Source organism: Coregonus clupeaformis, unplaced genomic scaffold (genome assembly GCF_020615455.1).
Source record: "Coregonus clupeaformis isolate EN_2021a unplaced genomic scaffold, ASM2061545v1 scaf0735, whole genome shotgun sequence".
NCBI lineage: Eukaryota > Metazoa > Chordata > Actinopteri > Salmoniformes > Salmonidae > Coregonus > Coregonus clupeaformis.
Window position 1 is genome coordinate 212,501 of NW_025534190.1, and position 15,699 is coordinate 228,199.

At 47.4% G+C, this 15,699-nt stretch overlaps 1 protein-coding gene across 1 annotated transcript; it reads left to right on the plus strand.

Annotated features, from left to right (window-relative positions):
• Positions 1-4,227: 4,227 nt before the first annotated feature.
• Positions 4,228-12,632, plus strand: LOC121560238 (ecto-ADP-ribosyltransferase 5-like). Its single transcript, XM_045216537.1, has 2 exons — positions 4,228-4,939; positions 12,619-12,632. Exons 1-2 carry the CDS (start codon positions 4,228-4,230, stop codon positions 12,630-12,632), a joined length of 726 nt encoding a protein of 241 aa, XP_045072472.1.
• The last annotated feature ends 3,067 nt before the right edge of the window (positions 12,633-15,699 follow it).

Sequence of the window (15,699 nt, forward strand, 5' to 3'; positions counted from 1 at the left end):
AGCGAGAGTTGGGCGAGAACGATAGAGGCCTGGCCCACGGGGAGGAGAGACCCCCAGAAAATTTTTAGGGGGGGGCTCACGACGTCGGGGCAGCAGGAGGCCGCAATAGAGCGGTCCAGCTGGTTGGCAGAGGAGGCCGCCAGGTTACGGGGGCCACTGGTCGAAGAGGGGATGGAAGGTAGAGAGGCACGGCGAGAGGTACTGGGGTGTGTTACCAGTCCGGTCCGGCCCGTTCCAGATCCCGGTGTAGGGCCAGTGGTGTGTGTCCCCAGTACGGTCCGGTCTGTTCCTGCTCCCCGCACCAAGTCAGTGGTGCGCTTCGTCAGCCCGGCTCGGCCCGTTCCTGCTCCCCGCACCAAGTCAGTGGTGCGCTTCGTCAGCCCGGCTCGGCCCGTTCCTGCCCCCCGCACCAAGCCAGTGGTGTGCTTCGTCAGTCCGGTGAGGCCCGTTCCGGCTCCACGCACCAAGCCAGGGGTGCGCATCGTCAGCCCGGTCCGGCCCGTTGCTGCTCCACGCACCAAGCCAGGGGTGCGAGTCGTCAGTCCGGTGAGGCCCGTTCCGGCTCCATGCACCAAGCCAGGGGTGCGTATCGTCTGCCCGGTCCGGCCCGTCGCTGCTCCACGCACCAAGCCAGGGGTGCGCATCGTCAGCCCGGTTCGGCCCGTTGCTGCTCCAAGCACCAAGCCAGGGGTGCGAGTCATCAGTCCGGTGAGGCTCGTTCCGGCTCCACGCACCAAGCCAGGGGTGCGTATCGTCAGCCCGGTCCGGCCCGTTGCTGCTCCACGCACCAAGCCAGGGGTGCGCATCGACAGCCAGGTCCGGTCCTTTCCTGCCTCACGCATCAAGCCTGGGGTGCGCGTCGTCAGTCCGGCACAACCCGTGCCTGGGTCATCGGTGCCAAATCAGGTACCGCTTTATTGCTCCCCAACGGAGCTGAAGCTAGCCGCTCCTGCTACGTCCAGGTCAGCTCCAGCCAGCGGGGTCAGACCGGACCAGGGGCGCTATGGGGCGTTTATTGGAGGGTGGTGGGCAAGCCCGGAGCCAGAACCGCCGCCGAGGAGGAGTGCCCACCCAGCCCTCCCCTATTTTTCTCTGGTTGAGGCGCGGTCGCAGTCCGCGCCTTTAGGGGGTGGTACTGTCACACCCTGGCTCTGGGACTCTATATGTTGAGCCAGGGTGTGTTCATTCTATGTGGTTTATTTCTATGTTGGGGGTTCTGGTTTGTTGTTTTCTATGTTTGCCTTAGTGACTCCCAATCAGAGGCAACGAGTGTCAGCTGTTGGCTGGTTGTCTCTGATTGGGAGCCATATTTAACTGTCTGTTTTTCACTTTGTGTTTGTGGGTTTTTGTTCCGTGTTCGGTCATTGTCACCGTGGACGTTACGAGTCGTTTGTTGTTTTGGTCGTGCTTTATTTAATAAAGTAAACATGTTCATTCATCACGCTGCGCATTGGTCTCTCCCTGACGATCGTGACAGAAGAGTTACTCAGAAGTTGTGACAATATCTCCATAGTTTCAGTTTGACAGATTTAAGAGACTAGAAAGAAGAATCAAACCCTTCACATGTTTTATATTTCCACCCTGTCTTTTAGTACAATATTACATTTACATACCGGTTACGTCTAATAACACAACTGTCTTTGCACTGATTCCACTGTTCCACATGACATCTACCTACATGAACTATTATACAACTCTATAGCTCTATTCTATTCCATAGGAGAGAAAGCATCACACAGAAACCTTAGATTCAGGGACAGAATCAAAGGTGGACGTAATACTAGCTACAGATACAGCTGTAGTGTTGGTGACAGAGACCTGGGTGGATGTAGTACTAACTACAGGTACAGCTGTAGTGTTGGTGACAGAGACCTGGGTGGATGTAGTACTAACTACAAGTACAGCTGTAGTGTTGGTGACAGAGACCTGGGTGGATGTAGTACTAACTACAGGTACAGCTGTAGTGTTGGTGACAGAGACCTGGGTGGATGTAGTACTAACTACAGGTACAGATGTAGTGTTGGTGACAGAGACCTGGGTGGATGTAGTACTAACTACAGGTACAGATGTAGTGTTGGTGACAGAGACCTGGGTGGATGTAGTACTAACTACAGGTACAGCTGTAGTGTTGGTGACAGAGACCTGGGTGGATGTAGTACTAACTACAGGTACAGCTGTAGTATTGGTGACAGAGACCTGGGTGGATGTAGTACTAACTACAGTTACAGCTGTAGTGTTGGTGACAGAGACCTGGGTGGATGTATTACTAACTACAGGTACAGCTGTAGTGTTGGTGACAGAGACATGGGTGGATGTAGTACTAACTACAGGTACAGCTGTAGTGTTGGTGACAGAGACCTGGGTGGATGTAGTACTAACTACAGGTACAGCTGTAGTGTTGGTGACAGAGACCTGGGTGGATGTATTACTAACTACAGGTACAGCTGTAGTGTTGGTGACAGAGACCTGGGTGGATGTAGTACTAACTACAGGTACAGCTGTAGTGTTGGTGACAGAGACCTGGGTGGATGTAGTACTAACTACAGGTACAGATGTAGTGTTGGTGACAGAGACCTGGGTGGATGTAGTACTAACTACAGGTACAGATGTAGTGTTGGTGACAGAGACCTGGGTGGATGTAGTACTAACTACAGGTACAGATGTAGTGTTGGTGACAGAGACCTGGGTGGATGTAGTACTAACTACAGGTACAGCTGTAGTGTTGGTGACAGAGACCTGGGTGGATGTAGTACTAACTACAGGTACAGATGTAGTGTTGGTGACAGAGACCTGGGTGGATGTAGTACTAACTACAGGTACAGCTTTAGTTACTTATCTATGTTTTACTTAACACTTTACACACTATTTTCTTAAAAAACTGCATTGGTGGTTAAGGGCTTGTAAGTAAGCATTTCACTGTAATGTCTACACCTGTTGTATTCGGCGCATGTGGCAAATACAATTTTTGGATTTGATTTGATTTGATATACCTCACTATCACTATAAAGATGTTACATTGTAATGAAGAACGTGAAGGTAAAGATTTATCCAAATTGAAAGAGAAAGTAAATTTAAGGTTCTCTTTCAGTCAAGACCTCAACGTCACTGTATGGGATGGATCGTCATTATCACAGCTATAAAAAGAAAGGCATGATTGGGATGACAGAGAACTGATACACTGTAAGAAGAGTTTGATTGAAGAGCTCCTTGCATCAATAGTTACTAGTACAGAGTGCAGGTGAGTGCTTCTCCATTTGACAGGATGTGATATTTTATTCCAGTCTTAGGAACAGGTTGTTGTTGTTGTATCACTTGGGTTGTTGAAATAAGAGTTAACTTTATTTGATTATATACTTTGAACATGCTGTAGATTTGAGGTCAACAACTTCTGCAACATGGGTGGTGGATATTCCTTAATTGATGGTGAGATATTTTTTAGCAATGACAACCGTTTTGTATGTAGCTGCAACTTATTTGTATGTAAAGGCACAATGGAAATGTTTCTCATCCTTTGACTGGTTGTGTTCTCATCTTTAGATGTGAAGAGCACTGAGAAGAAGAAAAACTACATCTCTGTCTTGGTTTTGATTCTCTGTCTTCACTTTGGACTGGTGACACAGGTACCCTAAGAAAAATACAACCTCAAACCTAATATTTCATTTACCTAGTTTAGTTGATTTACCCTGCTTATAATAAATTATGGCAAATCAGTAAATCAAGTTGAATTAACAAAACAAGGCAATAACATATTTGTTACATTATAAAGTATAAGTTCATACAACTTTACATTTAACACCAGCAGGGTTCATTTATATTTTTAAGTTGAACAAGGACTCCTTTTACAGAGATAAGTTGAACAAGTTCTCCTTTCACAGAGACATAATTTTAAAAAAATAGTGTCCCACGACTGTTTTTTCTGACAAGAAAAGAGTGTCCTTAAATGTTATGGGCAATTCCTGTGAATAGGCTTCATGTTGTTTTGACAACGCCCTGAGCTATGCAGAAAAAACAAATGTCTATCATATTTTTGTCGTCCTGCTTTGGGACTTGGGCGGTGCTATTATTTTGCACTTTCATTTTGCACATTGACATAAACCAACAAACACACAAGTCTACTATTGTTTTCCTCACATTTGGCCTCACAAACTGCGGCCAATAAGGGATCGGTAGACATTTTATCACCCAAGCAAGGACCTGATAGGTCTGTAAGGAGAATGTCCCTAAAGAATGTTACTGTTACAGAAGGAGATTTTCCCACTGGATATGGCACCTGATTCTGTTGACGACAAATACGATGTCTGCAGAGACGAAGCCTTTAAGAGAGTGGAGAGCTACTTCCTCCCACATGAGAAGAACACCACCACTAACTTCAGAAGAGCCTGGGACATTGCAGAGAAACATGCCTCCACTCCAAAAGATGCTCTGCAAAAAGTGCATTCCATCGCTATGTATTTGTACACAAATAACAAACCCCAACCTCCATCCAAATCCATCTACCTGAACTTCAACAAAGCAGTTAGAGAAGGCAGATATGGGTATGGAACATCATTCCAGTACCATTCCCTGCACTTCTATCTAACTGACGCCATTCAGATTCTCAAACAAAGTCAAACATCATGTTGGACCACCTACCTTAGAACCAATGGAACTTTTGATCAGGATGTTGTCAACAAAGAAATGCGCTTTGGTTATTTTGTCTCATGTTCTATACATAAGACCTTATACGATTTTGGAGACACGTCCTGCTTTGAGATCAACACATGTTTTGGTGTTAACCTGACATATTACTCTGCCTGTGCAAACGAGGGGGAAGTTTTGATTCCTCCCTATGAGGTATTCAAAGTCACCAACATCCAGATGAAGTCAGCAGTGAGTAACCTGTGGTGTAAAGTCGTCTACACTCTAAAGAGCACTGGAAAATGGAAGAGTGACCTGAATTGTAAAGCAATAGATACAGGCTACTGCTACATAAAGCTATTAACTATGTTCATAGTCGCAATAGTGTTCATATATTTACAAAACTAAAATGGTGATTTTGTCAGACAGCATAGGCAGCAGCTCTGTAGAGATGAGATGATTATTTGGAATGAAAGAATAAAGTCATCAAATAAAAGAAATGTAACATACACAACAACTGAAATATTTTATTAAAGAAATGTGAATAAATGATGTTTAATAAGTGATAAGCAGTAATGGGCAGTCACTGCTATCATGGGACTTTTATTAATTGTTTTATTCTGTGTTTTTACAGAATTCAACCCTTATAACGCATAGTGTATTTAATGTTTAAAAAATAATCAAAACCGAAATCAGTTATTATTTTATAATAATCTAACTGAAACCGAACCAACCTCAAAAAAGCACTATTACCACCTATCATAGAACCAAAGTGTAATTTGATCAGAACATTGTCATCAAACAAATCGATTTCGGCACCTTCACCTTGAGCACTCTAGGCAGGGGAATAGGCAGAGATTCATTTGGAGCGACGTCCTGCTTTGAGATCTCCACATGTCTTGGAGCTGACATATCATATTACTCTGTATTTACTGGAGAGAGAGAAGTCTTAATTTCTCTCTATGAGGTATTCACAGTGACCAACATCCAGACGAAGTCCCCAGAGAATAAACTATGTTGTGAAGTCGTCTACACACTAGCGAGCAATAGAGTTCGTAAGAGCTCAACTGCATATTGGTGCCAAAATAAATCAGAAAATCAGTTCATTTTTATTTTAATCACAATCAGCAGAACAGCCGATACAGGCTTCATATTGCTGTTTAATTATGTTCTGTATATTACTGATCATTCCTCCCACCAATGTACAAGGAGAAGTAATCAAAGGAAACAAAGGTATCTTTCTCAGCTCTCAGGTGTAACGATCCTGTTAAATGGTTAAACACGCATTACTTTCTCAGATTAAGATTTTTGGAAATAATATAATGTACGGTAATAGATTGAAATTGAATGTAATTAATTAATTTGTCATTTGATTATATTTTTAGCATGTGCTCTCCAGCTTATGTTGAATAAATAAAAACATTGACCATTATTACATCCCATGTCCTATATATCTGTCGTGGGGTGCTGAAGGTGGGTGTGGTGTATGAATCAGGCGCAGGACGCAGAGGCTCAGTCCAAAGGCTTTAGTGCAATATTCACAAAGACAAAAGCACAATAAGCCCGAAGGCGAATACACGGCGCACACAGGCGACAAAACAAACGGCGCACAAACATGTGCAAAGTAACCACTCCAAAACACTGGAGGGAAATAGTAGCTCCAACACGAAACAGAAGCGCAATCACACACAAACACAGACACACACAACGAGAACTAAATAGAACACTAACGAGGACTAACTAGACACAGGTGTACAACATCAAGACCACAGCTCAGCTGGTAGAGCACGGCGCTTGTAACGCCAAGGTAGTGGGTTCGATCCCCGGGACCACCCATACACAAAAAAAAATGTATGCACGCATGACTGTAAGTCGCTTTGGATAAAAGCGTCTGCTAAATGGCATATTATATTATTATTATTATTAAACCAAACGAACATGAAACATAGATCGGTGGCAGCTAGTACTCCGGGGACGACGACCGCCGAAGCCTGCCCGAACCAGGAGGAGGAGCAGCCTCGGCCGAAACCGTGACAGTACCCCCCTGACGTGCGTCTCCAGCCGTGCGCCGACCCCGGCCTCGGGGACGAACAGGAGGACGTGGAGCAGGGCGCGCGGGATGCTCTTGGTGGAACTCCGACAGGAGAGATGGGTCTAGGATGTCCCTCCGCGGCACCCAGCACCGCTCCTCCGGGCCGTACCCCTCCCACTCCACGAGATACTGGAGACCCCCCATCCGGCGTCTGGAGTCCAAGATGGACCGAACGGTGTACGCCGGAGCCCCCTCGATGTCCAATGGGGGCGGAGGAGTCTCTCCTATCTCATTTTCCTGGAGTGGACCAGCTACCACCGGCCTGAGAAGAGACACATGGAACGAGGGGTTAATATTCTTATATTCAACAGGTAGATGTAACTTATAACACACCTCGTTCAATCTTCTCAGGACTTTAAAGGGCCCCACAAACCGCCAACCCAGCTTCCGGCAGGGCAGGCGGAGGGGTAGGTTTCTGGTAGAGAGCCAGACTCAATCTCCGGGTGCGTACACCGGCCCCTCACTGCGGTGGAGATCGGCGCTCGCCTTGTGATGACGGACGGCCCGCTGCAGGTGGACGTGGGCAGCGTTCCACGTCTCTTCCGAGCGCCTCATCCAATCATCCACCGCAGGGGCCTCGATCTGGCTCTGCTGCCACGGTGCCAGAACCGGCTGGTAACCTAATACACATTGGAAAGGGGTTAGGTTGGTAGAGGAGTGGCGGAGAGAGTTCTGGGCCATCTCGGCCCAGGGAATGTAACGCACCCACTCCTCAGGCCGGTCCTGGCAATACGACCTCAGAAACCTACCCACATCCTGGTTGACACGTTCTACCTGCCCGTTACTCTCCGGGTGGTACCCCGAGGTAAGGCTAACCGAGACCCCCAAACTCTCCATAAACGCTCTCCACACCCGGGAGGTAAACTGGGGGCCTCGATCAGACACTATATCCTCGGGGACCCCGTAATGCCGGAAGACGTGGGTAAATAGGGCCTCAGCGGTCTGTAGGGCAGTAGGAAGACCCGACATAGGGAGAAGACGACAGGCCTTAGAGAACCGGTCCACAACGACCAGGATGGTGGTATTCCCCTGCGAGAGGGGAAGGTCTGTTACAAAATCCACCGAGAGGTGGGACCATGGTCGTTGTGGAACGGGTAGGGGCTGTAACTTACCCCTGGGCAGATGTCGGGGCGCCTTACACAGGGCGCACACCGAGCAGGAAGAGACATAAACCCTCACATACCTAGCCAAAGTGGGCCACCAGTATTTAGTGCTAAGGCAATGCACTGTCCGGCCGATACCCGGATGTCCAGAGGAGGGTGACGTGTGAGCCCAGTAAATGAGTCGATCCCGAATCTCGAGCGGAACGTACTTCCGACCCTCAGGACACTTTGGAGGGCTGGGGTCGGTACGCAACGCTCGCTCGATTTCGGCATCGACCTCCCACACCACCGGTGCCACAAGGCAAGACTCCGGTAGTATGGGAGTGGACTCAACGGACCTCTCCTCCGTGTCATACCGCCGGGACAGCGCATCTGCCCTACCATTCTGGGACCCAGGGATGTACGTGATTTTAAATACGAACCTGGTGAGAAACATACTCCATCGAGCCTGGCGAGGGTTCAGTCTCCTCGCTGCCCGGATGTACTCCAGGTTCCGATGGTCAGTCAAAATGAGGAAAGGGTGTTGAGCCCCCTCAAGCCAATGCCTCCACACCTTAAGGGCTTGAACAACAGCTAACAGCTCCCTGTCCCCAACGTCATAGTTACGCTCCGCCGGGCTGAGCTTCTTTGAGTAAAAAGCACAGGGGCGGAGTTTAGGTGGCGTGCCGGACCGTTGAGAGAGAACGGCCCCTATACCAGCCTCAGACTCGTCTACCTCAACCTGAAAGGGTAATGCGGGATCCGGATGCGCCAGCACCGGAGCCGACGTAAACAGGTCCTTAAGTCTCCTAAAGGCCCTGTCCGCATTGGCTGACCACTGCAGTCGCACCGGACCCCCCTTCAGAAGGGACGTGATGGGAGCTGCCACCTGTCCAAAACCCCGGATAAACCTCCGGTAGTAATTCGCAAAGCCCAAAAACTGCTGCACCTCTTTTACAGTAGTTGGGGTTTGCCAATTACGCACAGCGGACACACGATCCACCTCCATTCTCACCCCTGACGCGGACAACCGATAACCCAAAAAGGAGACCGACTCCTGGAAAAACAGACATTTCTCTGCCTTGACATATAGGTCGTGCTCCAACAGCCTCCTCAATACACGACGCACCAGGGTTATATGCTCGGCTCGGGTAGACGAGTACACCAGAATGTCATCAATGTACACGACCACCCCTTGTCCCTGCATATCCCGGAAAATGTCATCTACGAAGGATTGGAAGATTGACGGAGCATTCATCAACCCATATGGCATGACGAGATATTCGAAATGACCTGACGTGGTACTAAACGCTGTCTTCCATTCGTCACCCTCCCTAATGCGCACCAAGTTATACGCGCTCCTGAGATCCAGTTTTGTGAAAAACCGCGCTCCATGCAATGACTCCGTCATGGTCGCAATCAGAGGGAGTGGATAACTGTATTTCACAGTAATCTGATTGAGACCACGGTAATCAATGCACGGGCGCAACCCTCCATCTTTCTTTTTCACAAAAAAGAAGCTTGAGGAGGCGGGAGAAGTGGAGGGCCGAATGTATCCCTGTCTCAAAGATTCGGCTATGTAAGTCTCCGTAGCTTTTCTCTCCTCTTGAGACAAAGGATACACATGGCTCCGTGGGAGCGCTGCTCCTGCCTGGAGATCAATCGCACAATCCCCCTGTCTATGAGGAGGCAACTGCGTCGCCCTAGTTTTGCTAAACACGAGAGCTAAATCCCCATATTCAGGCGGAATGTGCAGTGCGGGCACTTGGTTTGGACTTTCCACCGAAGTCGCCCCCACGGAAACACCCAGACATCGCCCCTCGCACTGAGCAGACCACCCATCGAGAGCCCTCTGTTGCCACGAAATAGCAGGGTTATGGGTGCTTAACCAGGGAATCCCCAGCACCACTGGGTACGCAGGAGAGTCAATCAGATACAGCTGTATAGTCTCCTCATGACCCCCCTGCGCACACATCCGAAGTGGCGCTGTGATCTCCCTGTTCAACCCCGACCCCAACGGGCGGCTATCTAAGGCATGAACGGGAAAAGGTTTGTCAACAGGTAGGAGAGGGATCCCTAACTCAAAACAAAACTTCCGATCAACAAAATTCCCAGCTGCGCCTGAATCTACTAGCGCCTTATGCTGGGAATGAGGTGCAACCTGTGGAAAACAAACAGGTATACAAAAGTGCGCAACAGAAAGCTCTGGGTAAGTGGGACGTCTACTCACCTGGGAGGCCCCCCCAGTGCGTGGCCTGTCGTCTTCTCCCCCGGAGAACCCTCCCCAGCACCTGGCCGCAGTGTGCCCTCCACGACCGCACTTGGTGCAGGAGACAGGCCCCCTCGGGCTCCTCCTACTCCGTTCTCTAGCGCCGGCACCCCCGAGCTCCATAGGGCTCGGCTCGGAGGTGCCGGAGGGCGGGATGGACGGACTCCCTTCGGGACGTCCACGGGTGGCCAGCAGGGTGTCCAGACGGATGGACATATCGACCAACTGGTCGAAGGTAAGATGGGTATCCCTGCAGGCCAACTCACATTGAACGTCCTCGCGTAGGCTACATCAAAAATGGTCGATGAGAGCCCGTTCATTCCACCCTGCATCCGCCGCTAGAGTCCGGTACTCTAGAGCGAACGCCTGAGCGCTCCTCCTCCCCTGTCTCAAATGGACTAGACACTCCCCCGCCGCTTTGCCCTAAGGTGGATGGTCGAACACGGCCTTGAAGCGGCGGGAGAACTCGGCGTAGGTGATGGTGTTGGCGTCCATCCTCCTCCACTCGGCGTTAGCCCACTCCAACGCCTTGCCCGTGAGACAGGAGATGAGGGCGGAAACGTTCTCGTGTCCCGAGGGCACCGGGTGTACAGTGGCCAGGTAGAGCTCCACCTGCAGGAGGAACCCCTGACACCCGGCAGCTGTTCCGTCATACGCCCTCGGGAGCGAGAGCCGAATCCCCCTGGGTTCCGAACCTAGGACTGGTGGACCGACCGATGGGGTGGGCAGGGTAGGTGGAGGTGTGGGTACCCTGCTGGCCTCCCATCGGTGCAAGGTGTAGATTACCTCCTGTAGAGCGGTCTCCAGTTGTCTTATCTGGCCATCTTGCCCACGGATATGCTCCTCGAGCGACACAGGCGTCTCTGCCGATCCTGCTGATTCCATTATGGTGTGTGATTCTGTCGTGGGGTGCTGAAGGTGGGTGTGGTGTATGAATCAGGCGCAGGACGCAGAGGCTCAGTCCAAAGGCTTTAGTGCAATATTCACAAAGACAAAAGCACAATAAGCCCGAAGGCGAATACATGGCGCACACAGGCGACAAAACAAACGGCGCACAAACATGTGCAAAGTAACCACTCCAAAACACTGGAGGGAAATAGTAGCTCCAACACGAAACAGAAGCGCAATCACACACAAACACAGACACACACAACGAGAACTAAATAGAACACTAACGAGGACTAACTAGACACAGGTGTACAACATCAAGACCAAACCAAACGAACATGAAACATAGATCGGTGGCAGCTAGTACTCCGGGGACGACGACCGCCGAAGCCTGCCCGAACCAGGAGGAGGAGCAGCCTCGGCCGAAACCGTGACAATATCCACTACCTGTACATCAATTATACAGAGATTAATTTCATCTCACTTGAAGAAAATGAGTTTGTTCTCAGGTTGCAATTAGAATGGACTACAAAGAGATTTAGATTTAAGGAAAGATTCAAAGATCTTGACAAATGAAACCTGAAGCTTCAATCGTCACATCTGAGTGAGATTGTGGCTAACATGGTCAATCTTTACCATTATTCAACATAGTTGTACAAAGAAATTAAACTTAGTTATGGCTTTGAAATGAACTTGAGGCCAAAAAGTTAAATAGTAACCAGAGTGATAAGAGAAGAGGATACTGTCAGAGGGAGATGGGAGGGAGGGAGAGCAGGAGCAGGGTTAGTAGTTTCCTGTGTCTGTGAGGTCAGAGGGAGATGGGAGGGAGGGAGAGCAGTAGAAGAGTTAATAGTTTCCTGTGTCTATGAGGTCAGAGCTCAATACTGCTCAATTTATCAACCACACCGAGGATGAACGGTCTCGTTCCAGGCCGACTATTTTGAAGACAGGCTGCAGCCATTAAGACATGGCTGCTGGCCAAGTCATCGACTGTGCTGTTGGGCATCAGATTGCTATAGCATATGATTTGGTTAGCTGATATGTTAAACATCTATCGAAGAGATGTGACATCTGGCAGGCAACTTCAATGTAGTCAGCCTGGAACGTGGCCAACCTCATGAGTGGGGTTGGAAGAGAGATGAGGAGTGACTCAGTTACCAAGAAGCTTTCAGCAGCCATCATGTTGACTAGCAGAGACAACAGAGGCCATAGGGTGGCAGTGAACCGTCATAACAACCTACTGACTAAACTGGTGCTTTGACACAAATACAAAACACAATATATCTAAGAGATGGAAAATACAATTAATATCTTATACAGTAATGATGACACCTGCATATTTACATCTGGGAAACTGAATGACATTTATCTTTATCAGGTTGTTTGTGTTGTGGTTTGCACCAAATTCAGCCTGATGATGACTGTGTCACACCTTCAAGAGGGCCTCAAACTTTACTGAGGGTTCTGAGGGGGAAAATATCACAAGAAAATGTACCTGTTAGTGGGGAAGTGATAAACAGTAGTCAGAAGTCACCCTGATGATTGACTGATGACTGGTATCATTCCACATTTGATCAGATTTATAATATTTTATGAAATATTTAAATGGACAATGAAGATGTTCTATTATATTCTAGTGTGTCCTTGTGTGTTTGTGCCTTGGGCTTTAGTGTTTGTGGTTTGAAGGGAACACTACTGTATGTGCACAGATAACTAACCCAAACCTATCTACCTAAACTGTATTAGAACACAGATAACTAACCCCAACCTATCTACCTAGACTGTATTAGAACAAAGATAACTAACCCAAACCCATCTACCTAGACTGTATTAGAACACAGATAACTAACCCAAACCTATCTACCTAGACTGTATTAGAACACAGATAACTAATCCAAACCCAGAACTTATCAAGGCGTCAAGCTCATTGATGAACTCTCCAAGGGAACCTGGAGGGCGATAGATGACAAGGATATTAAGCTTAAATGGGCTAGTGACTGTGACAGCATGGAATTCAAATGAGGAGATAGACAGATGGGTCAGGGGAAAAATTGAGAATGTCCACTTGGGAGAGATGAGGATTCCTGTGCCACCACCCCGCTGACCAGATGCTCTCGGGGTATGCGAGAACACATGGTCAGACGAGGAGAGAGCAGCAGGAGTAGCAGTGTTTTCAGTGGTAATCCATGTTTCCGTCAGCGCCAAGAAGTCGAGGGACTGGAGGGTAGCTTAGGCTGGGATGAAGTCTGCCTTGTTGGCAGCAGAACGGCAGTTCCAGAGGCTGCCTGAGACCTGGAACTCCACGTGGGTCGTGCGTGCAGGGACCACCAGGTTAGAGAGGCAGAAGCCACGCGGTGTGAGGCGTTTGTGTAGCCTGTGCGGAGAGGAGAGAACAGGGATAGGCAGAGGCATAGTTGACAGGCTGCAGCAGATGGCTACAATAATGCAGAGGAGATCGGAATAAAATGAACTAAACATCTGGGAAAGGAGAGAGCGGGTCCTCCCTCACCACAACTCCCAAATATAACTCTCCCAACTTCCACCTCAGAAACTATAATTGTTGTAAACGACAGCGGTTCAATGTTTTCTAGGAATAGACTAACCTAGTTTATTCAGATAGCTAACTAGGTGCAGTATTATTCCGTGAAAAACGTCCGGGCACCTCGTAATAAGACGCCACAGCCAGCTAGCATGCCGGTCTCCAGCAGCAGGTTTTAGCGCCAATACTCAGCCACAACAACCACCAGTGTATCAACACACAAGCAGATCGTTCGTGTCCGTGTCTAACGTTGTGGGTTAGTCCCGACAGCTTGAGCGAGTCCGTCGTCAACTTATTCAGCCAGTTAGTTTGCTAGAATAGTTAGCAAACTAGCTAGCCATTGCTTTCAGACAAAGAAGAACCCCTCCTTTCACGGCACGAACACACAGAGAGAGCCAAACTAACGTTAACTAGTCACCCATGTCCCGAATTCCTTGAGCGACTCGGGCTATCAATATGTAAAAAACAAAACACAAGTGTAGGTTATGACTCACCCCTAGCAGCTACTGTTAGCTAGCCAAGTGCAAAGCTAGCCACTGAATTGACTCAGCCAGTTCGCGTCTGCTCACTCGGTCGTTCCAGCTATTGTTTACAAGTAGCTGTTTGAACCATTTCACTTCCCTCTTTTGGGACCCATATAGGGGAACACCAGTCAAATATGAGCATTTGATATTGTGCTTATATGTAACTTGATAACAAAGACTGACTGTCAAATATGATTAAGTAACATCCTTTGATACCCTTTGATATCTCTACTACACTCCTATACAGTGTATGTCATGGTGGTTTGGTAGGGTTGAGAATGTTTGCACCAGACGTAAATGGGAGCATGTAAATATATGTAGAAAGTAAGAAGAATGTATTTGAATTGTAATTGATTAAATGAACTGCATGTAGAGTGTGCAAAAAGTCAAATGCACTAACTTCATGTTGTATCTGATGATGTGTGAAACATAACTACTAGTACACAGGAAGCAACAAACAGGAAATAAGAAGGACTTTTATTAATATGCTACTACAAACTAATAAGTGTGTTCGTAGGTTTGAGACAGAGAGAGAGAGAGAGAGAAGGAGGAAGTTATTTGCACTGTAGGCTACTGTACATGTTACAGTATGTTGTCATGTTGATGTTAAACCACTTTTTCACAAATCCAGTTGAGTTTGCTGTCACATGACATGTCATTCCATGCCTTTAGAGGACTCTGATCTGTGTGTATCTCAGCACAGTCCTCCCCAGTAGGACCAAAATTATCAGGCTGTTTGTCATACCAGTACCTACAGGGTTAAAAACAGTCAGATATCATGGTTAATACCAGTACCTACAGGGTTAAAAACCATCAGATATCATGGTTAATACCAGTAAATGCAGGGTTAAAAACCATCAGATATCATGATTAATACCAGTACCTACAGGGTTAAAAACCATCAGATATCACAGTTAGAACATCACAATCCTAAATAATATACAGAAATGCTTCATCTTAAAGTTAACTTTGTTGACTGCTATCATCAATGACAGTAACCTGTATAGAAAAAGGTTGAATGGCGCTTTATTCACAGATTAGTTATCATCTCTCACCCTGTGGACAGTGGTCTGCCGTCCACCCATTTCCAGGTCCCCTCCTGAACAGAGTCAGTCAGACCAATCCAGACTCTCTTCTTGAGGTTGTACAGAAATGTCTGTTGTCGAGAAACATAAATATATATACACTACCAGCCAAAAGTTTTAGAACACCTACTCATTCAAGGCTTTTTCTTAATTTGTACTATTTTTTTACATTGTAGAATAATAGTGAAGACATCAGAACTATGAAATAACACATATGGAATCATGTAGTAACCAAAAAGTGTTAAACAAATCAAAATATATTTTATATTTGAGATTCTTCAAATAGCCACCCTTTGCCTTGATGACAGCTTTGCACACTCTTGGCATTCTCTCAAACAGCTTCATGAGGTAGTCACCTGGAATGCATTTAAATTAACGGTTGTGGCTTGTTAAAAGTTAATTTGTGGAATTTATTTCCTTTTTAATGTGTTTGAGCCAGTCAATTGTGTTGTGACAAGGTAGGGGGTGTACAAAAGATAGCCCTATTTGGTAAAAGACAAAAGTCCATATTGTGGCAAGCACAGCTCAAATAAGCAAAGAGAAATGACACTCCATCATTACTTTAAGCCATGGTCAGTAAATACGGAAAATGTCAAGAACTTT

Excerpts from the sequence above, each read along its gene's own strand:
- LOC121560238 (XM_045216537.1), top strand. The coding sequence starts at position 4,228 with ATGTTACTGTTACAGAAGGAGATTTTCCCACTGGATATGGCACCTGAT.